The following is a 27,558-nucleotide window of genomic DNA, read 5'->3' as shown; positions in this document are numbered from 1 at the left end:
TTTCTGCTCGCCTCTTGACCCCCGTTGCTATGGAGAACCTCAGTGAACTTCAAAACCCCTTGCTGGACAAAAACAGTAAGCACATGGTCAATGGTTATGGGGGAGAACTGCCTAATAACCAGTACCAGGAGAACATTATAAACTACTTTACTGGAGGAGGTGGAGGTGGAGGCGAGGGCGGCGGAGGAGGTGGAAAAGTCAACAACGGCAACGTGGTGAGCGGAGGAGGCTACAGTACCAACGGGAAGGTGAAATCTCAGCAGCTTTTGGATGCGACCTCGCTGCATCTGGCAGTGGAGGCTTTCTACCGGCCCAACTTCATCCTGTACAAGGAGGACAGCGGCAGCATCAAGGCTAAGGAATACAAAAGTGAGTGCTGTGAGACCACCTTCACAGAGAAGAAGGCGAAGGAGGTGTCGAACACGGCGGGGGCCGAGACCCCCGGGACTGAGGATCCCCAGGCGAAGCTGCTGGAAGACGGCGAGCACATCAAGATTCAAACGGTTTCCTACGAGGTGGAAGAGGAGGAGTATGTGGAGTATGAGGTAGGAGCTCTAACGTCATTCAGAATGAATGAAATCACATGTAAATAATTCATTTCAATGACATTTATCGTTACAGTCCATTTAATGTAAAAAAAAAAAAGCCTCAACTAAAGTTTAGTGCACATATAATTTAAAACTGAGTTCATTAAGGACGATAAATTCATGCAGACGGTGATATAAACAAGTGAGTTGTGTTTCATTCAGCAACTGAATTTATAGCAGGTACTTGAAGGATTTTTTTTTTCAGTCAGAAGCTCCTAGGGGTTAGAGTCCACTTAATACATGCTTGCCTACCTGTGGTGTGTTTGTGTTAAATGAGAGTGAGCTTGTGCGCCCCCCCCCCCAATATCATTGCACCAGAGGATTGGGCCCAGCTACTGGATCAGGCTAACATTCTCCAAAGCACAAATCCTATTTGATCCATTGACCTTGGCCTCAATTCTCAACTCCAGTAAAATTCATGGTTAGATAATAATAAATCATCCATGTCTGCCTCACACAGGGATATTAGGTGCCATCGTACCACAGCATTAGCCACCAGTTCTTTCTTTTTTTTTTTTTTTTTTAACTCCCAACTGGCACGGCCAATAGCACAAAGCACTCCAAAGGATTTAGGGGATTGGACAGGCGGAATAGGCTGCTGAGAGTCGAACAGTGTCCTGCAACACCTAATGGACTCTCTGCCACACATCCCAGTGAGTCCTCCAGAATTAACCTGGATTTCTGTGATAAACATGAAGCCGCTGAAATGCAACGTGACATGGGTGCATAAAGCGAGGAGGCTCACTTTGAAGTGGGGAAGAGTGCATTTGACAGTACAAATCAAGAAAAGAGTCACTGAGGGGAAAACACAGTTTCTGACCAAATTTAAAGCTCTTTGGTTTGCCGATCATGGAATGAGATGATGAGAGACGACCTGACATTTTTTTCTTTGTGAGAGTTTTTCCTGTACTTCCTGAATTATGCACACAAACTCTGATCACGTGAGATCTATTCAATCCCTCTACTTGGACCACTGGAGGTTCATCTTATCTGTTCAAAGGAGAATGGCACACTGTCATCATATAACTATATCTCACATTTCCTTCATACTTACACTTCAAAAATGAACAAGTGCTTTAAAAAAAAAAAAGCACGAGGCCCTATACACAGCTTTGACATGTACAGCGGAAAATACACAGTGGGACTCATTATAAAGCCTCATAGGCAGGAAACCACTGACACCACAAAGTGTGTAGTGTCTCCACCACCCTGCCCTCAATCTGACACCGTGCAGTGACCTCCCTACGTTCGCCTAACATCCACATCTGTATTTACCATGTAGCCAGAGTCCGATTAGCAGGATTTTAACTGCAGTTTTTCCCAACCCATTTTTATTTGTCGGAAATAATTCCTCTTCCTTGCTTTGCATGTTTCGTTGTCTTTTGTTTGGTTATTTTTTAGAATTTGTTATTGAAGAGTGTGTACTGAACAAATTGAGGGCAAAGTCTTGTGTAGTGATTTATGCTGGCGACAATATCTTGTGCAATTTTCTTGTTAGGAAATAGGAAAAAAAATATTTTGTATCCAGTGTCTCATTCAAACTCACTCTGCTGGATCATTTAGGTTGTAAGGCCTGTGCACTTTAACAGAGAAGATATCCACAGCGTTTCTCCTCCTTCATGAGACACACCATAGCAAACGTAATGTCAAATTCTTTTTCATCTGATAAAAATAAGTCAGATATGAGATTCCCTTCCTCACCAAACAACAAGGATGCTCACACTGTGAATAGATCATCACAACGATATAAAAAAAAAAACATACCTTTAAAGAAATGCAATTGTCAAATTTCACTCTTTTTTGAAATGTTGGCTTGGCGATGAATATATTCCAATAATACTGGATGTGTTTTGTTGTAGATAAATGAGGCAGCACAATTTATCTCTATATTGAAAATGTTCTCCTGAAAAGCCTTGTGCTGCTGGTTGACTGGAATAAAATCAAGTCTCCTTTTCTCTTTCTGAAGCCTGGACAACGCAGGAGGAAGGTTTAGGTGGGAAGAGGATTCCTCGAAGTGGGTTTGGATTAGGACTGTGACAAAGGGATGAAAGATTATACCTTTATATCCAGGCAATTTTCTGGTACTGTAATTCTAGCTGTCCAGTTCATCGTTGTTATTCAGTGCTTATGGATGTGGTGCAAGAATGTCTGAGAGCCTTTTCTAAAGAAAACATTGTATAAGAAGGACGCCTCACGCGTTTGAAGTGATTATGGATTCAGTGTGACAGCCACAGTGGACTGTTGCAACCCACCGACCAACAGTCACTGACACTGTCAACACGAGATCAATGATACCTGAGAGGAGGGAGTATGTTAATCATCCTGAAGGGTTTGCTGTTACAAACATGTGTGTGCAAGATATTATATTTCCCACCATGGCAGAATGCACCTCATGTAAATGCATGTTCTCATTAATATTTCAAAAAGCATATATTGCCTCTTGGTCAACTCAGAGCTTGTTTGTCAACATTTTAGTTTATTTTTCATACTATACTATGGACAAATGTGAAGAAAAACATTATTATATAAGATACTATATGATATATATTGGATTACTATGATGATGATGATATTGACATCAACTTATGTAAAAAGAAAAATTGGGGGAAAAAGTTTTATTAAAAAAAATTAAAAAACTATTCCTCCAATTCGAATTTTTTATGTTTTTGTCTATAAAATCATTGCATAGATTCAACAGCACAGTCCAACCTGCAGCCCAATAATGTAACGTGATACTATAACAAAGAAATGATCAATGCAATCCAAAGTAATTTAAACTGCACTAAGGCCAACTATAAAATGATTATATATTTTTTGGATGTGAGGTTGCAAATTGAAAATGCCTAAATCCTTAACTTCATCTAGATTTCTGTCTTAATTGATTTGTTGTCTTGAATGAAAGGTCAACGCTCATTTTGACTTTTAACCTTTCTTCTTTGGGGCCATAAACAATGACCTCCTTTTTTATGGGTTAAGTTCTAAAAAGTCTGACACATGTGCTCATTAATTTAATTTATGCACTTCCTCAGCAATTATAAGGCACTGTGGTCATTCACTGATTTAGATATAGTGCCATAATGTGAAAAATTATTCCTTAAACTCTTTGACCTTTGCTCTGTAGAGGTTTGAAAGGCAGAACAATGGTTTTTATATTAAAGTTCAAAACCCAGGAAGTACAAGTGGACTGGCACTGGAAGAAAGAGATTAACTGATTTTGGACTAAATAACATCAACATCAGATTTTGACAGCAGGGAAAGAGGAAAACATAGATCATGCTTAGATTATGACTGAACAGATCTTCCTTCATTCCCTCTAAATCATATGACCCTGTCAATAGGGACATATTTCATAGATTAAACTGGTTTTAGCGTTGCTCACACCTTTATTAAACCTTAAAGTTTGTACTCTATTTTGTCCTTCTCTTTTTGCATGAATCTCTCAACATTGTAAACTTTATTGAATTAACAAAGAAATCGGTAAGGTATTATGGCTTTTGCAGGATCCTGATATTTATCGTGGGCATTGAGACGGGATCCTCTGCCTCTTCATTTAAAAAATTTTTTTTTTTTTTTTCCCCAACCAATCATATTGGTGAAGTGAATGCTCTTCTTGTCCAATTTGTAATCCATAATTACTATCATCTTAGGACGTGGCTACGGCCGTAATAGATTGCACATTATATATTGTGCCTGAAAGGTTTTTTATCAGCACTAAATGAAAAAAAAAGAGGAGCAAGAGATGAAATTAGCTGCGTTGTATTTCTTTTTCTTTTTTTTAATGGATTCAGCAACAATCACTGGATATGAGTCAGAGGCTTACAAAGCAGCAGACAGACCAATGCAATGTCTCGATATGGACCAATGATTTGCACCCCCCTGAAATCTAAATGTTTTCTCTAAGTGAACTCCATAAAATCTGAACCTTCTTGTCTGTGTTCGGTAAACCCTAATCGTCTATCATTGGAAACCCGTTCCACCGTCTCTTCTCCCACAGTCAGCTATCAATGGATATCGAAATACCCTTAAACATTCAATCAAGATTCGTGCCCACTTCACCTTCCATTAGATCTGTCAGCCAGCAGCGCAGAGCAGAGAAGAAGTGCAGTTGAATCGATTGTGTCACAACGGTGACGTTCCACAGCTGCGTTTATACTGTTAGAAGGAGCGATGGCTATTTCGAGAGCCTGGAGTGCAGCTCGCCAAATCTGTCTGGTCATCGTTACGGTTGTATCTCAATAATCAATACTGAAAATACGACATCAAATGATCAGGGACTTATTTATAGAATTTTAACATACTCAATAAAATAGCACAGTAAATCAACCATAGGCTACACAAATTGCAGAATTTCCCTCTGGCATCCTAGCACCAGGCCCTGATTAGTAATAATGCCAACTGCATGTAAAAATGTGCACTTTTAAGCCGTGTGGCCCTCATATATTTCATTATTTACATCACAAATGGCCTGTATGCCGACTACAGGCAAAACAATTTAAAACAAAACTAAATTACGCACATAAAGAGCACATCTTCCTCCCTCTCGCCCGTCTCTGTTTATTTCTCCTCGCCGCACAGCAGTTGACTTTGAGTTTTTAATTCAATGAGCAATCGTGGGCTACAGTTACCAAAATCAGTCTCAGTGCAAATAAGCACAATAAATGTGACATAAATATTGTAGCGATCACAGAGCTGGTCGCTGCAGTGCATGATGGGTAGTTGTTTTTGTCATGTTCTAGAGGTTATTGGGGCTTCTATTCGGTTTGTAGTGTATGCGTGGTTGTGTTGTGTTTTTGTTCCTTAGTAAATGTAGTTAATTAGTTAATCCAGTTTAGTTTAGTTCATTTGTTGTGGGTGGGCAACCAGGAGTGAAGAAGGTGTTGTATGAAGTGTCTTCATGCCTTGAAGTTCCTGTTGGGTGTGTGAGTTTGTCAAAAATAAAAGCCTCTCTTGAGAACTTGAACAACAATTTACAGTCGCTTGGAAATTGATTGAATACAACTCCTGTCAAACATGTATTTATTTAGGCTATATTCAAATCTAGATTTATTTCAGCTATTTTCTTATGAGAGAGAGAGCTGTTTCCACAACCTTAAAAACTTGTCAAATGTGGACTAAAGCAACCCAAATTTGAATCACCAGCCCAATGTATTTTTTTACCACTGGACGTAAACAAAAATAGCCCAATTGGGTGGAAAAATGCTTTTTACACTTTGTTTAATGTTCAAATCATATTCAACTCCTTAGAATCCGATTCAACAGGCCTGTTGCAAATCTAGTTTTGACAGTTTCAGAGCCAAACTGGCCCTCGATGTCTGGTTTGCTTCCATTGGATCAGATGCTAGATATGTGTGTACACCATATACGTCTGTATTTGCAGATGAAGGATAGTTTAGATGCCGCAAATTGTTTATGCTTGGATCCTAAGTTAATACATCATTCATGCATCTGGCTCTGGCTTTGTTGTGCACAATGATAAACAGTGTAAAGTTATGAACCTGTGTAAAATAACTCAAAGCTTCGACACTTCATGAAAGGACATTAACTTGAGGCACTGCTGAGTAACGCTGCTTTTCCTTTAACTTCCTGGCTTTTGCCTACTTACTAAATCACTGAATACAAAATAAAAGAAGGCACTGCAGGGAAAGGAAGTACTTCTTCACTAAAGCAGAGTGTAGGAGGAGTTATTAAATAAAGCATAAACTCTCCAATTATCAAAGTGCATGAATAAAATTACTTCTCAGGAGCATCAACAAAGCCAAATTAATTTTTTTTTCAAGGAGTTTTCCTGCTCCATTCTTAATTTCCCAGGTAAGAAAATTAGGACAAAGGATTTGCATTTTAAGAAATAGCTCTTAATGGTATTATTTGAAAAGGTAACCTTGTCCCAGTGCTCAGTATTAACTGTAGAGGAGGAACCTTTTTAATGGAAGCACCAAAACATCCTCCTATTCACTCACTTAAACTGTGGCGCCTGTGTCAAGAGGCTTTTCAAACCCAAATTAGAATTACTGTTTGTTTGTTTTATACCAAAGGACTGTTCCTTTTCGGAGGAAATGTGTCCTCACATGACATTACTTCGAGTCGTTCACTTAATCCACTTTATTAATTTAGGATGTTTTCTTTTCATTTTAGAGTCATATTTGTATTAAAGTCTGTTTAATGGAAACTCCATGACAGCAGGTGTAATGATTATTGATCTTCCCTAAACAAGGTGTTAGATTTGTAACTAATCTGCATTTTGATTTTCATCACATGAGAGTTTTACCCTTCAAAAGTCAACATTGCAAGGCAAATTCATCTGCATGGCACATTTCAACAGGAAGGTAATTCAAAGAGCTGTACATAAACAAATGTGGGACTGTGATGAAGTGAGGAGCAAAGAAAATATTTCAATACACAAAGCATATTATTTTATAAAGTCTATTAAAAAATGAACTGAATGGAATGCAGCAGCATGTAAAAAATGAGTTGTTTCAAAATAACTCAGGTTTAAAACTGCAATGACGTTTTCTGGGAGCTTGTAGGAAATGTTTGGTGCATTGAAGACTAAAATGGTTTGAAACAAAACAGAGGATCAGAAATATATTTTGTACCTGGACCATTAGGAGCTTTGTGGAGCTGTAGCAGAACTCTAAAATTCTACAAGTCTGAGATAATCAATGTAAAGACATTAAAACTGAACTGATGTGTTTTGTTTGTTTTTGTCAATGAAGCCCGGAAATGAAATTAGGTTGTTATTACAGGTGACTTAATTCTAAGTCGCAGGACAATATGAACTGGGAGTCATCATGACATTCTGGAGGCAAACATTGTTGTTTCTGTCCACCTACTTACACATGTGCACATTTCCAATCCAAAACAACTGTTAACAGTAATTTATTTTACTGTAAGCCAAAGCAGTAAGTGAAGCATGCAATAGAAAATTAGTATTTGGCTGTAGGCAAAGCATATATACTGTGGGAGTTTGTCTTCATACTTAATTGCATGAGCTTTAACTCTCAATGCATCAGAGTTTTAATCCATCCATCCATCCACCCATCCATGGGGGGAAAGGAAACCCCTTGTACAGACATGTAACGAGCTCCACGTTCACAATGCAGCAGAGTCGTCACAATCGTTTGATGGCAACAGCAACATAACAATCCTAGCAATAAACAGCATCAGGCAGTTTTGAACTGATGACAATTTCAAGGGATATAACTTTACAACGCCACTCTCAGCTACTGACCTTTGGTGCGTTTGACTCCGCCGTCATGCGTTCAGCCACTTAAAATCGTCTTGTTTTTTTCACCTCCATAATACATGACACTCGGCACAGAGAGAAGACCCACACCATTTCTATTTGTCTGCCATCTGGTGCACCATCTTCAGTGCATGAAATTAGCATTTATCAGTACATTTTATACTCGGATAATAATTTGAACGTGCAGAAGTGCTTCCCCGGTGCTACATTTCAATAAAACATCCCCTCCTCTGCTGTTCTGCTTGTGCAGAGCGTTCGCCACACATATTGGATTGGTAAAATCACCGACGGGGCGTGAAATCAATCCAGTGGTCCATTTTGAAAACAGACATTAACAAATGACCTCTGCCCTCCTCCTGCAGCATTTAGGATGGGCTTTGAATCGTTGTCGTTTCTCACTAAATCTGCAGGAAAATGGGTGGCTCTGCCCTCATTATATCTAAAATGTAGTCATTCTTCAGTTCACTGCTCACATATTGTTCCTTTTCTGAAAGGTCCAACACCCAATATGGACCCGTGTCATGAATTCGAGCAGAATCTTTCAGAGTTTCACACATTCCTCATTTTGCAGTAAATGACAAACCAATCGCCTGGATCATTTCGGAGGAATGTTTGGTAGGTCTTTCAGAGTTAAAGGAACCCCACAGCTTCATAAGTGGTGGAAATGTGTGACATGTCCAACAATATACTAATATGGACTATTTAAATAGTACTAACTTGTAGTTCCTTCAGAATGGTCAGGACCTTTTTCTAATTTTAGCGAGAAAAAAAAAAGATTTCCATGTCATTCTATGCACACAATTGAAAATCCCCCAAATAATTGTCTTCACAAATATTTGCTTGTTTTTATTTACTTACTCATTCAATCATCTATTAAAAACATGCATGGTATAATGATAACGTAGTATTTTTGTAATCAATTTTGTCAAATAGTTGCCTTTGTGTTTGAGGAACACAGAATCATGTAAAGAAAGTCGTAAATTGAAACTAACTAACCAAACAAACGCACACATATTCTTTTTAAAAGCAGTATATACCTGACCAAGTGGATTCCACAACAAAAATGTAGAATAATAGCAATAATAGAGTGTAGATATCTCGAAACTTGGTTGAAAGATGACATATCTGGATTGAAGACTAAATGCATTCAGGTTGTTTCAGGGATTCACATTAGCCATTTAAAGTAAAGAGAATTTGTCCTTTGATCTTCCATATCAGCAACTTAAATGTCATGTGTCAATCAATCTGACCCCACGTGAGGAGAGAAGGCAGGATAAACCCCGGACAGGCCACCAGAGAGACAACCACACACACTCACATTCACTCTAACATATTTGCATCACCTGAATGTTTTTAGACCTTGGAAGGAAACCAGAGGAATCCCATGCAGGTAGAGGGAGAACATGCAAAAGCTCTTCTGTGACGCTCAAAATAAAGAAAGCAATGTTACATATAAAAGAACTTTATTTGACGTCGCATTTTTACTTTGTGTTTTACTTTTCTTTTCTTTTCTTTTTTTAACTATCTCTGTTTCAATCGGCCAGTCCAACATTTAGATTAATACTAGATAAAAACCATCATGTTAATTTCTTTCAGGAAAAACCTTGATATAATCAGCTATTTCTTGGGCAAACAATTGTTGTTATCGAGCAGACTGCAAAATGATCAGCAATCCATTAGAAACTGTGTCGCCCTACTTTTCCTGGGGGGCAATTTAAACTGTGTGTGATCACTGTGACTCCAAACAACCTACTGTGGCTATTAAATAGCAGGCCATCTGAACAGCATGTGTGTGATGTGCTGTCCAGTGCCAGAAACAAAGTCCCGTCCAGTGAAAGGATGCCAGCCAAACTCAGCTGGCAGCCTGCTGGCTTTTTCTTGCTGGTATAGTACAGTGTGGTAGTAAAAAAGCCAGTGTGATTCATTGAATTCCAATAATGGTTTTATATACTCTCCTTCACTTAACGTGATCTATATCGTGCAAAATGGTATCTTAAAGAGCGTCAGGGCTAATTCAAAGCAAACAAGGCTGATCATTGACAATGGCTGGTGATTAAAGCTATAGAGAAGTTGGAATAATTCACAGTTTTATCAATAACCCCTTCAATGTTTATGTTGTTTGCTTAAATGCTCCTCTAATACTCTATCGACAAATATTTGACTCCTTCCTTTATACTGGAATGATCAATAATACAAAGTTGGATACTTTTTAAGTATATATTTCCGCAAATGTAATTCTAAACAGCCACCACAGCTAAGATTTGGGTTTAAATAGAGGCTGCTGATATTAAACTCCGAGCACAGTTGGTGATGCTCTCCTTTGAGACGGGAATGGGATTTTTGACAGTTGCTCTTTGCCAAGTTACTTAATAATGAAATCTCGTAGACGGGTGGTTTGAGCCATTTATTCGAAAGAATACAACAAAGACCGTTTCATTTTATCTTTAGATAAAAGTTCATAAAAGAAAACTAAGTAGAATATTATCTCTCTCTTAAACCTCATTGGCGCTCCTTTAATCCCATGCTGAATGGCAGCTCAGGAGTATTAAAGAGTGAATACTGAAAAATATGTCAAAAATGTGAGTGTTTGACTGGACATTATAAAACCCAGTCTGTTGGATTAAGAGGGATTTGGAACTTTTAGTGTGTTTCACTGCAAAAACAAACAGGTTTTAATGTGTTGAACAAGTGGAGAGCTACAACATCTTGGCGACGTTATGCTATATATCTACTCAGCCTTCATCTATTAGTCTTCATAACATTTTCTTTTTATATTTGAATATGTTTTACAGTGTGGCAAATCGATAAAGCTGAATCAATGACCAAATCATTGATGCATGTTGCTTCACTTTTATACTTGTATATTTATTGCAGCTTTCCAGAAGGTAGTATGTACATATGTTAACATAACAATATGTTAACATAACAAATTAACATATCTTAAAATGTTTCAAAGATTTAATAAAGTCAGAATTTTGCTTGTGGTTTTGGTTTTTATTCTTATGCATAAAGTGTCTATACCTGAATCCACATGAGAAAACTAAAAAAATTCTGGCACCAGCTTTAGTTGTTGATGCACATCTCTGATACGTTGTCAATACTTTTCTGAATGAAACTCTTCATTACACTAAGGCAAACACGTATTCATGTTTCGCGAAAGATACCCGAGTTTGTTGGCCTTTTTGCGTCACGCAAACGCCTGAAGATTCCTGAAGCGAAATACCATTTTTACACTCAATCCCCAGAGATCGTCATTCGCACTGGAAAAATTATCAACGTTGAGTTTCACAGAATTTAAGGCTATTCTCGTGTCTTGAATGCTCTTTTCTTTGAGAAAGTCTGGCTTTTTTTTTTTTTTTTCCGGGCTGAAATGGTCAAATGTTTATATTTTTGGTGGAGCTGCCGCAGCTCCATCGTTAATATCCCAGAAACCCATTCAGCAAGGTTCCAAAGATTACATCAGTTAGCTTTGTTATTAACCTTGGCGACTTGACCTGTTGGGTGTTGGAGGGTGGTGGTTGGTACATTCACCCCAAAAAAAAAGCAAAACACATTGTGACTCATATGCTTTGATCGACAATAGAAAACCTACAAGAGGCTTTTAGGTCTCATAGTACAAGAATGTCTTGTTATTTTTTCCCCTGATGATCATAGATTTCACATTTTTAGCACACATGTTCCCACTTGTTTACACGGCGAGCCATGAATACTAAGCGTCCTCATTACACAACTTTAAACTGTTCACCTGTCAACAAGAGGCCACGGGGCAGTGCAAAGAGAAACGGCAAATATTTTGTTCATTAATTCGCCGCAGATGGAACATACCCCCCAATGATTGTAATACATTAATACATGACGGAGAGTGCTGCGTGCCGCATCACGACGAGGCCCTTCTTATTGTGATCACACACTCTGTGACTGAGTGTCCCTCTGAGGTACGTGAGCGCGGCGGACCCCACTGGACTGCTGAGCTCAGGCACTGTATAAATCAGAGGGTCTTATTAACTGTGTGGAGAGACTTGTATTTTCTTTTGACCAGCTGTCGTCTTTGTTAGCACTCTATCACGCTGCTTGACAAATTAGAAACCCTCTACACAACACCTCAGTCGCAGCCGGGTCAACAGGCTCCTGACCCGGCATAACTTAACAAAGACTCTCTTAAGTGTGGACGGTGGACAAGAATTTGTTGTGAGGGTTTTTTTGGGGTTTTTTTTTTGTTCTATTAGGATGCAAAGAGTGTGAATCAATGTTGGGTCGGGAAGAGCTGCTACGCAACAGACAGGAAGGCCAGATGACCGGCGGATAACTTTCATGCAAACTGAACAAGCGACATCCACTCTCCAAAAGTAATTAAATAAGACAGGCTATTAAGAGAGCACATATCCTAATGACTCCTATCAGATCCTTTTCTTTTTTTTTTTTCTTTTTAACAACGGCCATGTTTTCTTTTGGACAATGCAGCAATCTCCAGACCTTTGCAGACTATATCATGCATGGTCATTGTCACTTCGCATGAATTCTTACTCAAAATCAGCATTTCAAATGTGCTGAAAATTTTCTAATTTAGTTTCAAATAGCATTTCTAATGCTTTTCGCTCATTAGCTGAACTTATGCATTCAGCCAAGTAATTGAATCCCTCTTTGGTTTTGAAGTACTTTCTTTCAGCATCCACGTCTCTCTGTGTGCTTCACCTTTTTGTGTAGCGCCACAGTGAAGTAATTAATTTGTGTAAAGTCAACCTCTGCTGTGCTTTTGCTCCGTGAACTGGCTGAAAAAACAACATTAATTTCTTGGAGTGCTTTAATTTGGTTTTGTGTGGTTTTCATTTGGTTTGCTGTGCACTTTCACTTATATATACGTATATACATGTTTTTATTGACTCTTCAATGACTTACCAAATTTGCATTGTTTATTCTATGGTCAAGTAACAGAATAATGTATGAATTTATTCACATTTCCCCTATGAAGGCACATAGTTTCCGATTAAGAAATCAGGTCAAATATGTCGCCGCCTTCAAAAGCTTCAAAGACACAGATATTGCCTGAAGAGTGCTGCAACTTCCTGATTTTGATATATCCTGAAGGACAATAAGCTTTAGGCCCATATATTTAATCAAAAAAAAAAAATGACAGGAGGTCATAGCCAAGTCTTCCACATAAAATTAAGTTCTGTATAGCGTAGACCATTTTATTCTTTGGGTTATTGTGGCGTACAAGGTCAAAGGCATGCCTTTGAATTCAAACTAGGTGTTAATGATGATAATAGGTGCAAATTATAGACTCGGGAAAGTAATATCTGTAGGAAAAACCTTTAATGGGCTCATATGTCGTATAATGCTGTTTTAATAATACATATGGGCTGTGTTTTATTATCACCCATGAGAGAAATTATAAACAGCAGTTTGATTCAAAGGGGAATTACAATTCATGGTCACCCCCCCCCCCCCCCCCCCACACACACACACACACACACACACACACACAGTAAAGACCATTCGGAGAACAGGGAAAAAGAGAAATAAATAATTATAGTAGTAAAGGGTGGTTCAGATTGCAGCAGCCATGCTCCTGGTCTTTCTGTCATGGCAGATGGTGAAAACCATCAATTAGTTTTCTGTTACTTGTCTCATTTTGACAGGATTTACACTCCACAGGACGTATTAGCGCTCAGATAGCAGCGCCTGCATGCGTAGTCATTAGGACTTTCTACTACAGCAGCAGCAAGTGATGGACAGCTCACCCACGTACACATATGCTCATTAAAAGTCAGGTGGAAAATTGATAAACAAAACTCGTGAATTGCGCCTTCACAGTAAATTGTAGTGGTGTTTGCGATCTGTACCCACCTTCTAACTTTTCTTAACTATTCATTGATTTAGAATAAAATACGATTACTATGTCAATGCTCTCAGATAATTGCAGATGAGACAGCTTTGCTGAGAGGTGGGTGGCCTTTCGCCAGAAAGGTTTATGATTAATGACCTTCTTGTACTTGCAGACCTGTCTGCTGCTCCTATGCTGACTCCAGACAACCTCATTCTTCATTTACCTGACTGACTTTCCCCTGGTTCTTGAACTTCTCCCTCCCTTTGTAACCCAAGCCAGTGGGATCCCTGGATGATGTGTGTTTTCATTCTCCAAACAGCCAGAAGGCAGTGCAGATATTGTCAGTGAGCTTGAAGGCGCAACACAGAGCGCGGCTGGCTCTGCAGAGATTGCAGCTCCTGCTTCAGGCCATAAAGGCCGAATGACATTATGCACAATGCAAGCTGCATTGTGCTCATGTGGTATGACCTTTTTTTTAACTTCATCATTTCATTATGAGGAGGAAGGAATGTATATTGATCGGCATGGAAGGCTTATGTTTTTGCATCTTTTTCCCGCACAGCTTGACAGCGCAGAGGGGTATGGTCTGAGTGCGCAAAAGAGGTTTTTCTGGCTTGCCAATTGTTTTATAAAAAGAAAAGTAAAAAAAAATAAAAAATCAATCCAGTATTTCCCCAATCAGTATTGGGTAGAGACCCCACACATCTCAGCAACTGGCGCTGTAATCGTCTGTCAGGCAGGACGGGTTAAAAAGGGCACGTCTTTTTAAAATGAATTGAAAACTGCTTCACCACTCCTCAAAGCAAATCCACTTTCACACATGAAACTTGTATTGCAAATCAAGTACTACTGTACTGTGCTGTTCATTGAAAAGTAATATAAAACAAAATGCCAGTTAAGAGGTAAAGTGATTCGCAATGGCTGTTTATTGAATCAGCTGCTTAAAATCTTCATGTTAGCGGTAGCAGAAGACCACCACCAGGTTACAGTCCTTTAAGCTGTAAACTACAGTTTGCACAGGCTCATTAAAATTATACAATAGAAGATTTGTAAACTTTGCCTGGTCTGATGAGTCTTGAAAGCCAGTGCGGGTACCGAGAGTAGATCAAAGCTGTGTAGTTTGTAGGGCAAGTCTGAGTTTGTATGTTCTCTCTGTGTGCTCATGAGTTTTCTCCAGGAAGGACAGTTTCCTCCAACAGTACAGAAACATACAACCTCCCCCGTTTGTACAGGTTGAATAAAGTGGACTTAGGATGTATTAAGGTCAAAGCAAGAACTCTATTATGGATTGCATGGTAACTGATTTTCACCGACCGACTTCTTAAGAAAATTAAGAAAGATGTCCGCGTTTTTTTTGTCACGCTATTGTCAGATTAGGGTCTTGAATAAAGTCTTTTGATGCATGTGTACATTGTGAGTTCATCTCAACCTCTCACCATTTTCCCAAGCCGCCCCATCTCTGTGACAGTGATTGAAATTTTCAGCATAATACTGAATTCCAATTTCTTTGAGACAATATAATGTTAGCCTTGATATCTTCTTTTTTTCCTTTTTCATTCATTTTTCCATGTTCCATCCTCATGCTGGATCATCCTTCAAACAGGATAATGTGCAAATGATGCAGCTTAATGGCTCATATAGAAAGCATGGCCTCAATCTGTGACTCCTTTTCATTACTGGATCTGGGAAAAAGATAAAACCTTTGTTCTCGGTCCCTTTGTTGTTGGATAAGATCAACTGTGTTTGTGTGTTTGAAGATCAAGTGATCAGAATGAAGCACCTTTAAAATGATGACGTGCGCTTGTGGATCAGGAGGACTGAGAATCTGCAGCCTCCTCGACAATATGCATATGTATGGGCGTCTATTCCCTGTTGCTGAAGGCAATGGAGTTCCATGTGAGAAAGACTGCATGGAGCGTGAAATAGTTTCATAAAGCTTTAGGGAGGAGGTGTGTTTGATTCATAAGTATTTCACCTCTGAAATGGAGTGTACTTTCAACCGTGGCTTTTTTTTTTTTTATTCCATCTGTTGTTTAGATGCCAAAATGTAGGGATTTGCATATCTGAAAACTAATGGGAAACTAATGACCCGTCGCAAAAACGTCCCTGAATATGAGCTGTGACATTATCCGGAAGCAAACGATCCCGCATGTGGTGACATGTTTTGTTTCCCATTACACCAAATGCCTTTTTCTTTTGCAATGAGTGCAGATTGTTTCCCCGCCCAGCCAACTTGAAAATCACTTCTACCTGTGCACAGACTGCCAGACTCAACAAAAGGAAAACTTTGTTTTGAAAATGTACCATTTTACAGGTGGGGAAATAGAAATACATACAAGGAACTTCTTGTTTACTTAAGCACAATGGCCGACAGCAAAGCGAAACATCCGGTCCTTTTCAGTTTAGTAATGAATGTGTTATTTTAATGATTTGATGATTTACATTTCTTTAACCAGGTAGTCCAATTAAGATTTAAGAGTCCTTATGTACATATGAGTTTTGCGATCTATAAAAATCTGAGAAATATTCAAAAGCAACTACTTTGTGGCACACCATGCAGACTGTAGCTATTAATGCTGGAATTGAGATGCGTCTAACCAATCAAATCATGATAGATTGAATCAAGTCGAAAATTATAGGGTATGTCACCACAATCATTCACAAAGAAAAAGTTCCAAAGGTTTTTTTTTCTTTCTTTCTTTGAGATGCCTAACCAGATTAGATATATGTACATTCAAAGAAAACTTTTCATCAATCCATTTTTTCATCACTACCCACTCAGATGATAAAAAAACAACAACATCAAATCGATGAAATCCTGTCTAAGACTGCTAAGACTTTATCTCACAATGTGAAAGCTCTGCCCTTCAAACATGAGCAAATGGAATAGATAGATTAGGAGCTATAATTGTAACACACGTACAATGAGAGTAATTTTAAACACCTACAGCAACTCATGTGGGAAGAACAGGCAGATGAAAGCTGAGGGAGAACAAACAGTGACTGTCAAGAGAAAATTCAGCCGGTTTGATCGATATTTAGTTAAACTACCCAGTGTTGTAATCACTATAGAGGCAAGTATAGCTGGTATATTTCCTGTTCTCCTTCAATGTGACTGGTTTCACAAAAGTATCCCACTTCTTAATGTAATGCATCTGATTACATAAAAAAAAAAGAGAGCCTCAGCTCCAGATTGTGACATCAGAGGATGATCTGCTCTTGGGATTAAAACACAGTATTGGTGCAGTAGGTTTATCAGGTAGTGCAGCAGTTTCTTCCACTGATTAGCCCTTTTTTCATGAGACATTTACACTTATTGTTTCAGACCCACGGGCAATAGACAGTTTATGATGCTTTAAGGCAGATCGATACCAAAAAAATGACCAAGCAAACTTGAGAGTTGCATCAGACCTCTTAACCAGATGGGTTTCGCAAAGCTTTAACTACTTAAATGTATTATGGTTCGAACAGACCTGTAAAATTTGTGTGAAATGGGAGTTGTTGTTTTTTTTTTACCTCATTCACTGTTCTCTCTGCAGACGGACTGTTCCAGCGACAGCGAGAGCGAGGACAACTTCATAGTTGTCCCCCCACGAGACCACCTGGGCCTGGCCATCTTCTCCATGCTCTGTTGTTTCTGGCCCTTGGGGATTGCAGCTTTTTACTTCTCACAGGGGGTGAGGCTGCTTGCACGCACACGCCACCACAGACAGGCAACACGCCTTCAGATTTGTGGTTCCGTCACACATGAGCGATGTAGCATCTGTTTGTCAAGGTCTGACATTGCCTTCTCGTGCCAGACTCACGTAGGCACACACCCACATTCTCCCAAATTTGGACGCGCACACAAACACACATGCACATTCCCAGCTTCACGTATGACTCATTACTGAAAAATTAAGGGTTGGTGAAGAGGGGAAGGGAACAAAAAAGGACTGACAGCTTATTCTCCTCCTGCAAGGCCAATTTTTACTCAGCCACCCATCAATAACTCAAGGCCGATCAGTAATGGCTGCTTGATGCTGTGTAAACAGGCAGAGAAAGGCTCTTTTCAAACGACTATATAAATCACTTCCAAGGTTCTGTCTGTAAATACCAAAGAAAGGAGGTTTCTCATACTAAGATGAGAAAGAGCCTTTGAACTAGTGGCATTTCCAAAACAGGACAGGATGAAATCAATTAAAGGTGTGTGAACGAATGAAAAAGACCTTAAACGCTAAGATACATTATTTGACCTGTAGTTAGAAGCATTTTAATTTAAGCAATTTTTTTTCACTTCCTAAATTCAAAGATTTAGTATTAGGTCAATGAGTGTGTTTCTGGAGTTCGGGTCCTTCACGTGTGAAAGTGGCACATTGCTTCAATGGTATTTCACATTGTGTTTATGTGCCTGCATGTTTACGGCCTCAAGTCACCTTTAATCTCTCGGAATGCACTCACCGAGGTGGGCAGTAACCCTACGCAATCAATTTCTAATCTGAGTTGAACTATAGTTATTTCCAGCAGGACCAGGCCTGTGTGATTTCAGAGGGCAATCTATCGAAGTGTGACCAGGTAGCTGAAGCCTTCGCCAATGTGTTTTAGCCGGCACATAATAGATGTATAATGGATTCCACCTTGGCTTCCTCCATTTTTCTCAGTTCTGTAAGAAACAGCTCCGAAGATGGTTTTGTCAAACAAGCAGCTCGAGGATCAACACTTCTCTCGCCGCTAATCAATTCTGTCTCTTCCATCATCAGTACAACAAAAGCAAAACACATAAAAGGACCATCAGGAGTAAACACACCCATTGTATGTTTAAGTACACATGTAAACACTTGCACTGTAGACACACAAACACACTTGCTTTTCAGCAAATTGCTCTGCCTTGGACTATAAATTCTTATCAAAAGCTCAAGCATTTAGCTGTCTTATCAGCGGGCGCAAGTAGTCCAAGCCAGTCAGTGAATTATCTTGTCAGGAGCTAATTTGATTCTTCCGGGGTAATTATGGGGAAGTGATGGCTGTGTTTAGGGATGGATGGTTTTTCTGCCAATCTCCCGCCTTTAGAAGGTGCCGACCAAAGCGCTGTCAGGGAAAGATATGGAGGGAGTCTGCAATCGCTTGATTTTATAGCTCAATAACCCACTTCACTGGTCCTCAATTCATTCAGCTGTTCAGGAAGCACCTCCCCAGCTCAATGATGTAATTCTATAGGATTTAGTTTGAGCATGTTGGATCATTTTAGTAGGGCACGTGAAGGGAATAAATATCTCTGCCTCTGCACCATCTGAGCTTAGCAAGGAGTGCTGGCTTCTTCACAGGACAGAAGGTTAAATCAGAGTCAGACGGTGGAAATTCTTTTGCTTTTTGGTGATATTTTGCATGCGAAATGTGTAAATGACTTACAGTAGATAAGCTATAATTGCCTACTAGTATTCTTTCTGATACTGATACTCTTTTGGATATATTTTCTGCCCCGAAGGTCAAATCCAAGGTTTGTTAGATGTATTGTTTTTCGGTAGAATTATGATTAAACAACATTTTACAACATCTAATCATGCAGTGGACCTGTCCATTTGAGAATACCCCACCTCGCAAAGGTGTAAAACTCACATGCTCTGGTATTTGATTAGGCTGCTGCAGATGATTTACTCATAGTGTTCACTGCAATAATGATTGATGCTTGCTTAGCTGCATTTTTTTTTTTTTACCTTATTATAAGCATGATATCCTGAATAATATATAATGATCACAAGTAATGTTATGTTTTGTATAAGGTCCCATTTTTTTGGTTGATTAACAGGGCACAATGAGGATTGTTTCTCATAGACATGCAAAATGAATTAAGCGGAAAAAATCAGAAGTGACTATCAGACCGGACAGAATACAGGGAAGAGTTTGTGCAGATAGATTAACATACAACACACAATACAATTGACCAGCCTTGAGTTGTTTATTACTGCATCTGTTTTTACAATGAAATTGAATTACAAATCAGTTCAGCCTTCAACAGGGAGGTTGCTGTTATTGTGCTATTTCCTCAGCTCGCTGAGCTGTTGGAGGAGTTGAGTTAAGATATCTTCTGTGCTGTACCTCACATTTGGACTTTTTGACCCGTTTAGTGAATGATCGCCCCTTTGCCTGTTCATAATTACACATACTTTTGTGACATTATGGTCTTAGGGATTTACTTGTGAATCACACACTTTAATCCTTGATAGTGAAAAGCACAAGGAAAATGCTTGTTTTTGTTTGGCAAAGCTTAACAGGAAGCATTAAAGTTACTTTCACAGCTTCCTCGTTGTCATGGCAACTACAGCATGGCCACATGCATCATAGCACGCGTCGAGGGCAGCAGAAATGGAGGGTAATGATGGCACATCAGCGTCACAGTTTACTCTGCGGACATTTGCAAACAAACAGGTTAGTGACTGTAATACAGTGTGTGGGTGGCTGATCAATAGTGTTTTGGTTCCACTGGAAGGTCAGACCTGCTCGCAAACAGAGCCACCGAACTCCCACAGAGGAGAGTTGAGTCATAGCAAACAGCAAACACTCAACCAAAACAGACCTGCATTCATGTGCTGATTGGAATTGCTTGTTTTCCTGAGACAGCATCTTTAATTTTGTGTAATATCTTTAGCAAACAGTGATGCACAGTTCCAGGATTTGTTGTTTACCCCCCCCCCCCCCCCCCACACACACACACACACACTGATAATGACTAGAAAACCATGAATATCTGAGGAAAATTAGCTGTGAGGATTTGATTGGGAAGCAGAGTAGAGTTTCAATTATTGCCTCTAATAGGGTGAGTGCTTTGTTTGGAGATGCTGATCATTTTTATTTTCCAACTCAGCTCTGAGACATCTGTCAGGGAAAGTGCAGAGCTGGGAAGCAGCACGATTATGCAAATAAGACTTCCCTGAAGTTATCTTATGGCATTCAAGTTATCATAATGAATGAAAATTAATGAACTAATTATTGTGGAACAGTTTGTGTGATTTTGTGTGTCAGTATGATGGAGGTTGAGGGGCAAACAGAGAGAGCGAGATTCTGAGCTTAATGCGTTGTTTATTTGAAAGGGAAACCTGTTAAAAGTGCTAAATTGGCTTCCGAGAGTGCCTCTCAGCATGAGGCTCCGTGAAGCGAAGTCTGAGATGGTATCTTGTTTTTCTATGACAACACATTTCAATCATTTTGTCAAGGTTGTGAAGATAAAGCTTTAAATGCTTTCCACCATTTTCATCTCAAGGGTATTCAAGGAAAAGTCTCCACACTGACATCTATCCTATGTTATACAATGTTCAGCCTCCGTCCACATCGGATTCCCGTTCCTTAAGCGGCGCCCCCATGGCCCTTGATTACATTTTCAAGTGACAAATCATTTACAGTGCATCTAACAAAAGCTTTCACCGGAGAAATTGAATAACAAGGCTTTGCCCTTCATCCTCCACCTCCAGTGGAGGAAACTGCCCGCTTGTAATTTCCGTGCCTCTCTTTTTATTCAGTCCCCCTCAAGATCTGGCCTGGGTGGGGTAATCCATCTTCAGAAGGAGAAGTTGCTTTGTCCTGTTTTGAAAGCAAATTTAAACCTAATTTCCCATAAAGCATCAGTAACAATGGCTTTGTCTCAATAATTACTGTATTGACAAAGAAACCAAAGGCTCCACCTTGAATGTGAATCCTTTCTCTGGATGTGCTACCTGACCTTCTCTTACATAAAGAATTTCTTTCTGGTTGTCATTTAGTTGGTTTTTTTTTCTTTTCCTGCACTATTTTGCATTGTTCTCAAAGACCTTCATAGAAATAATGACACATCTGGAATGCAGCGTAAATATCCAATTTTCATTTTTCTCTAGTGGCAACTACCAACAGGGAAATCTGGTGAATTGAAATAGATTTGTGTCCCTTTCTTTTCGAATGCACACTGGTCAAAAACATTGGTGTTATTGGTGCTCAAATATTCCAGGTATATGCAGACAGTCGCAGTGGGTCTGTGCTCATTAAAGGGCAATTATTTGTGTATTCAGTCCGTTTCGTAATACAAGCAATGATGCCGTTGTCCACGGTAAAAGCACACAACATTTTTAGAATCTAATTTGGTTTAAATGATTTTGTCCAAAATAAGTCTCTATATACTAATTAATTCATCGCTTCAGCTTTGCATCTAAATGGATGAGCCGTCACAGTGTCGATTTTTTAATATTACTGAGTCACACAAATGCATCTGCCTGAGTGCAGTGTTTCTAAAATGAGCCTGTAAACAAAAGAGATCCAGCCTCTTGAGCCAAAGACGAAAAGGTACTGCTAACTAGCATTCATTGTCTGGTGCAGCTGCTCTGTGGCTCGTTTTGTAACTGTAGTGCAAATGGGCAGAAACTATGAATAATACAATATTTCCGTCAGTGGAGACTGGAAAAGAAAGAGGCTTAAAAAGTAATTCAATTATCAGACTTAGTGTGCAGTGGAGGCAAAGTTGAAGAAATGCACGAGCAGTCTTTGGCTGTTTGACCCTGTTGTGGTGATTTTGTTCCGTACACTGCACAGCGTAATCCTCCCAATCAGGTCCAGACAGATGGTGGAGTAGAGCGATTACTAAAGGTCTAGATGCATGCGAAGGCCCACAAGTAAGATCGGGGAGGATTACACATCGTCACAATATAAATTAAAGACTGAGAGCAGCAGAGAAATCTTTATCCGACAATGGCTGGTTTTGCCCTCAAGTTCCAGGTCCTCTCACGATCACAGTGTACAACTCAGTCTGAGAATTTTAGTTTGGTGTTGGGAGCCCCAAAGCTGCAAGGATGCTTTAAAGATGTCTCTTGTAGTTTTCTTCACATAATGCAAATTTCAAAGGGAATTAGCAGGAGATTAATCGCTGCTCTGTGCCTTCAGTATTTCTCAACTCGGCTGAAGGAACTGACACGGAGGTTGTTTTAAAGCATCCTGGACAACTAATCATAAATTTTCTGTGGATGCTGTCTGGTTCAGATCCTTGTGCCCCTTAATGGAAACTCAGACAGACTCGACTGTGTTAAGATCATAGTTTCACCATCACTTCCAAGACCTCCCATGTTTCTTTAATATACACTCTATGTTTGGGGCTGTAGAATACATTTCTAGTAAATCAGCTGGATTCTTACTGCTATTACATTAATGTATGATGGCTCAGTAACATTTTATTACAAGAGCTGAAAGCCTCTGCACAGTCTGTATCTGAAAACCGAATGAGTGAAGAGGTCATCATGCATGGATTAATTCATCTCCACTGAACTTAGAACGAAATAACATTATGAGAGAGATTAAGTGAAAGAAGCTGTTTAAACTAATTCGTGGTGAGCCAACATTAGATAGAGCTTACAGTGCACTATATTGCCAAAAGTTTTGTTTCACATGCCTTCACCTGCATATGAACTATAGACCAACATACTTAAAGCATCGGATTTAATATGATGGTGTTCCACCAACTGTGGCTGCAACTGCTTCAAATCTTATGTGAAGACTTTCAACAAGGTTTACAAATGTGTTTATGGGAATTGTTCACCATTTGGGACGAGAAGGCCTTGCTTTGTGCAGTGGGTCAGCTCTAAACTCTCTCACAAAGTTGGGAGCAGGAACTTGACCACAATGTTCTTTGTATGCTGAAGTTTTCCATTTCCAAGAGTTCTATTTACTGGAACTCAGGGGCCGAATCCAACTCCAGAAGAACAACCCACACCATAATCCGGCCCTTCACCAAACTTTAAACTTCGTGTTTCATGGAAACCCTCCATGAAACTCTCTCCACACTGTTCTAATGCTATGATCAAGTTTGGCAGTCTGAAGCTATTGACTCCGCAGAAAGTTGGCATTATTGATTTTTTTTACACCTGTGGACATGGAAGTGACCAGAACACTTTAGCTGAGCAAACACTTTTGTCAATATAGTGGAGTTCTACACGATAAAATTAAAGGTGAAAAAAGCAATAAACCCATTGAATATATTTCGAATGTTTAAGTGAAAAAAATACTTGAGTAATTGAGTTTGAGGTTTAAAACCAAAGACAAGGCTGTAAAAGCATCTCAAGATAGAGGCAAAATTACTTTAAAGGTACTATCACACACCGTCTTTTTAATATCAGGCCATAGGCAAACACACACATGCTGTGTAGTAAATAGCGACCGTGTAAAATAGTCTCCTTTGTGCCAGATTTCATTATAGTCAGCCCCCCAGTCTACTTTCTATCCGACCTTACCCTCAGCCATGTAGGGCACAACAACAAGGAGCCACAGAGCCAGGCACTTGAACCAACTGGCTTCTCTCAATGACAAGAGGCTGTGGCTCGAATCCAAAATCCTCCTGGATTTCTGTTACGAGGAGCCAAGGAAGGCATCCGGCTGAGAAACTTTATTTGATCCACTTGTGTCTCAGAGATTGCGAGCACAGCAGGGTGAAGGTCAAAAACAGGTAGTTAGCGTGTCTCGAGACTTGGTTTGGTGTTTAGCTTTCTGCTCAGTGCCACTGTTAAGACACAAACTCGACATCGCCGCAAAACACTGTGGCTAACTGGCAGGCAGAGTCCCAATTCACTTCGGATGCATGCGGGAGAGGCAACCTCAGCTACCTGGAGCTGTGGCTCAACTCCCCAGTGAACAGAGACAAGCTTTTTCATAGAGAGGGAGGGGCTGACCCTGAGGCCAACACACACACACACACACACACACACACACACACCTCTATCAGCTCCATCATTATTCAAATGGTTTATTCAAGAATAATAAAGGTCATTTGACATCATCGCATAATGCATTTTAAAACCACCTTGGAATCCTTTAAGAACATTAGTCTTACCAATACAGTTTATATTACTGCTATATTGTGTTATGGCCACAATGAATTATGGTTATGATTTAGCATTGTGCTGAATTTCATCAACTATAACATAAACAAATGGATACATATATGGCAGGATAGTAATAACACAGAGGAGAATTTAGTCGAGAGCAAGACAATATAAATGGAAAATGGAAAAAAAAAACTAATAGTCAAAACAATACCAGCGTAACATTTTATACTGTGTAATTTCTGCTTCAGTGCTGACCTCCATTCAGTGATGTGAATGGAAACAGAAAAATCTAAATAGTCCGCTTTTCCTCTATCTCTCTCCTGGCGGAGGAGTCCATTCAAAGAGTCAAATAAATAGATGATAACCAGGACAACAGCCCGATAAACAGATCAACAGTGGGCAGGATAGCCAAGCATTTAACCGCCATTCATTGTTGTATTTTTAGTATTGATATGGATTGTTCAGGTATAATAGAATAAAATACAATGCGAGAACTTTTTCAGCTTCAATTAGATCGCTTAATCTACCTCTACTTACAGTCTAAGTGACAATATAAAGATTGTACTATGCAGATACTTCAAATGAAAAAAATACTATGAAAATGAGCGTGCGTGCTTTTTAGAAGTCAGAAAAAAAGGGAAGTTGCTGTAATCACTACATGTAATGTGAAAAGGCGTCGTAGATTCATGCTGCTTGAAGTAATTACAGGGCTGCCCACCTTGGGTCTGTGTTGAAATGGTAAACACAGGTCAGACTTGAGATTTTCTGATATGTTGTTTTTGCAGCAATTTTCTCAGCCAACTCGCTGACTCCTACTCCTACACCTCTGCTACATGTTTCCAGTGTTTGAAGCATCATCATCCAACTCTGTCATTCCCGGCCCCATCACATTTTTTTTCCCCCAGCTTGCCGCAGTGCTTAGCAACTCCAAACTTTACTGATTCGGTTTGCTCTCAATGCCACGTGTGTTGTTTCCCTCCACAGCAGGCAGCTGTTTCCAGGGAAAACAAACAAACAAAAACAAGCACGAAACATCCACCGTACACTACTCGCCTGGCAACAAACAGCAGACAGACACAGTTTGCAATTCGATGATGAAAACGTCAGGACTTGGTGGTGAGATCAAACTAGACCTGAAAGAAGAGTAAATATTGTCCAGAAACATGATTTCAAAGGAATGATGGTGCACCTCAGTGTCTGCTGGTTGTGTTAACATGCAGTGGTTTAGTATCAGGTTCAATCTACAGACAGTCTGTGAACACTGATTTACTAACTGCAAACAATTTAACGGTTCACTGCTTGGGATTTCAAAGCATGTTGCAGACAGTATGACCCAAAGGAGAACCTTGAGTCCTCAAAGGTTGTGAAAATCATAAATTTCTGGATATGATAGGGTGGTCTCAGTTAAAGGTCACAAAAATGCATAATCTTCCACTTTCAGATGTTTTTAGTGAGGAACAGGTGGAAAATTATAGACAGTGTCATCACTGAAGAGAGCCACAAACAGAAGACCTGTCTCATTTTGGGTTTTTATTTTAGGCATCAGATATGTTGCATTTTATATATATATATATATATATATATATATAGGTCATGTTGGTTAGAAAGAAAAGAGGTATGAAACAGAATGACCTACTTTATCTATCTATCTATCTATCTATCTATCTATCTATCAGGCAAAATACAATCAAATCTTTCATCTTCTCCAGTGGTAAATATTATGATATACTTGCCTTCCTCGTGTCATTGATCACTCTGTTATTTATGGCTGTAATTGCCTGAACCTTCAGTTCCTGACATTTTCACGCTAATTGTCATCTGTTAATCCCGCCGAGCATGATGAACTCCCCTCAGGTTTGTCAAGCAGCTCGGTCCATCCTTCAATTCGATTAGTTTTTCTTCACTCAATATTGTTGTCTTTTTTCTGTGTTTTTCCAATAGGCTTTTTTAATAACTTACTCTTTTCTTAAAAAAAAAAAAAAGTAAATGGAAATTGTACTTTGTGCCTGACTTCCTTCCCCTACATCTTCTCTTTTACAGACCACCAAGGCGGTGAACAAAGGGGACTTCCCACTGGCCAACATTGCCTCCCGGAGGGCTTTGTTTCTTGCAGCCCTCTCCATCACTATAGGCACTGGTGTGTATGTGGGGGTGGTGGTAGCGCTCATTGCCTACCTCTCTAAACCAGGACACATATAGCAGTGGCACCTTTCTTCCACACACCTCCAGGGAGCCCCGGGAAGAGAACAGCCCCCCTCTGGGGAACGTCACCGCTCCTGCAGACTATGAAGAAAGTTTTTTTGGAGGGTAATGTACAGTTCTGTTTTGTTTTTTTTCTTGTCCTTCCACCTTTCTTTCTACCCAGCCTTCTCTCCCTACAGGCCCTCTGTCAGCTAAGATTAGCCACAGTGACTGGAGAGAGGTCAAGCTGGAGGGCGAGAAGAGGAGGATTAAGGGAGACAAACTAAGAAAAAACAGTTTTGTTGATGATGGGTTTGAGGACTGGAAGTATTCTACGTTGGAGCCCACTACAATCAGTTGACTTCAGCCTGTGTCCTTTGGTTGTTTTTGAGCCTTCAATACTGCTGTGACAACTCTGAAGAAAAGAAAAGAAACTTGATTGCGATGCTCTGAGGTTGATGATGGTTCAAAAAAAAAAAAAAAATCAACATAAGTCATTCACTCATTAGAAACAACCCTTTTGCTGCCATTACTGGAGCTGCTGTTAAAACTGATGCCTCTCTATGGAGTTTTCTGACCCACCATCATCAGTTTGTCATCCCGGACTGTTTTATGTCGACCTGCCTTCATAAAGTCAAAATACCAGGACTGCATTTGTTTCTGAGCTGACGGCCTGAAAGGAGAAAAACACAAAACTACATGAACGGCTTCATAAATCACAACAGATTAAAGTTTAAATTAGCAGAGATGTGAGAAAGACTATCTACAAGTATCATCAGTAAAATTACTTAAAAACTAAAAAAAAAGGTTGAAAAAACTGATACAAAAAATGTGATCAGGTGCTGAGGTTGTTTCGTTTCTTGATAAAATATATGCACTGGCATGAGTTAAATGATTCTTAATGGAGCC

At 39.5% G+C, this 27,558-nt stretch overlaps 1 protein-coding gene across 1 annotated transcript; it reads left to right on the top strand.

Moving 5' to 3' along the window:
* Positions 1-26: 26 nt before the first annotated feature.
* syndig1l (synapse differentiation inducing 1-like) lies at positions 27-26,667 on the top strand (the record flags this gene model as incomplete). The annotated part of the gene is made up of 3 exons (XM_080513621.1): positions 27-545; positions 17,197-17,334; positions 26,509-26,667. Exons 1-3 carry the CDS (start codon positions 30-32, stop codon positions 26,665-26,667), a joined length of 813 nt encoding a protein of 270 aa, XP_080369747.1. The 5' UTR covers positions 27-29.
* Between the last annotated feature and the right edge of the window lie 891 nt (positions 26,668-27,558).

The sequence above is a fragment of the Blennius ocellaris genome (genome assembly GCF_963422515.1).
Source record: "Blennius ocellaris genome assembly, chromosome: 18".
Classification (NCBI taxonomy): domain Eukaryota; kingdom Metazoa; phylum Chordata; class Actinopteri; order Blenniiformes; family Blenniidae; genus Blennius; species Blennius ocellaris.
This window is presented reverse-complemented; position numbering and strand designations above follow the sequence as displayed.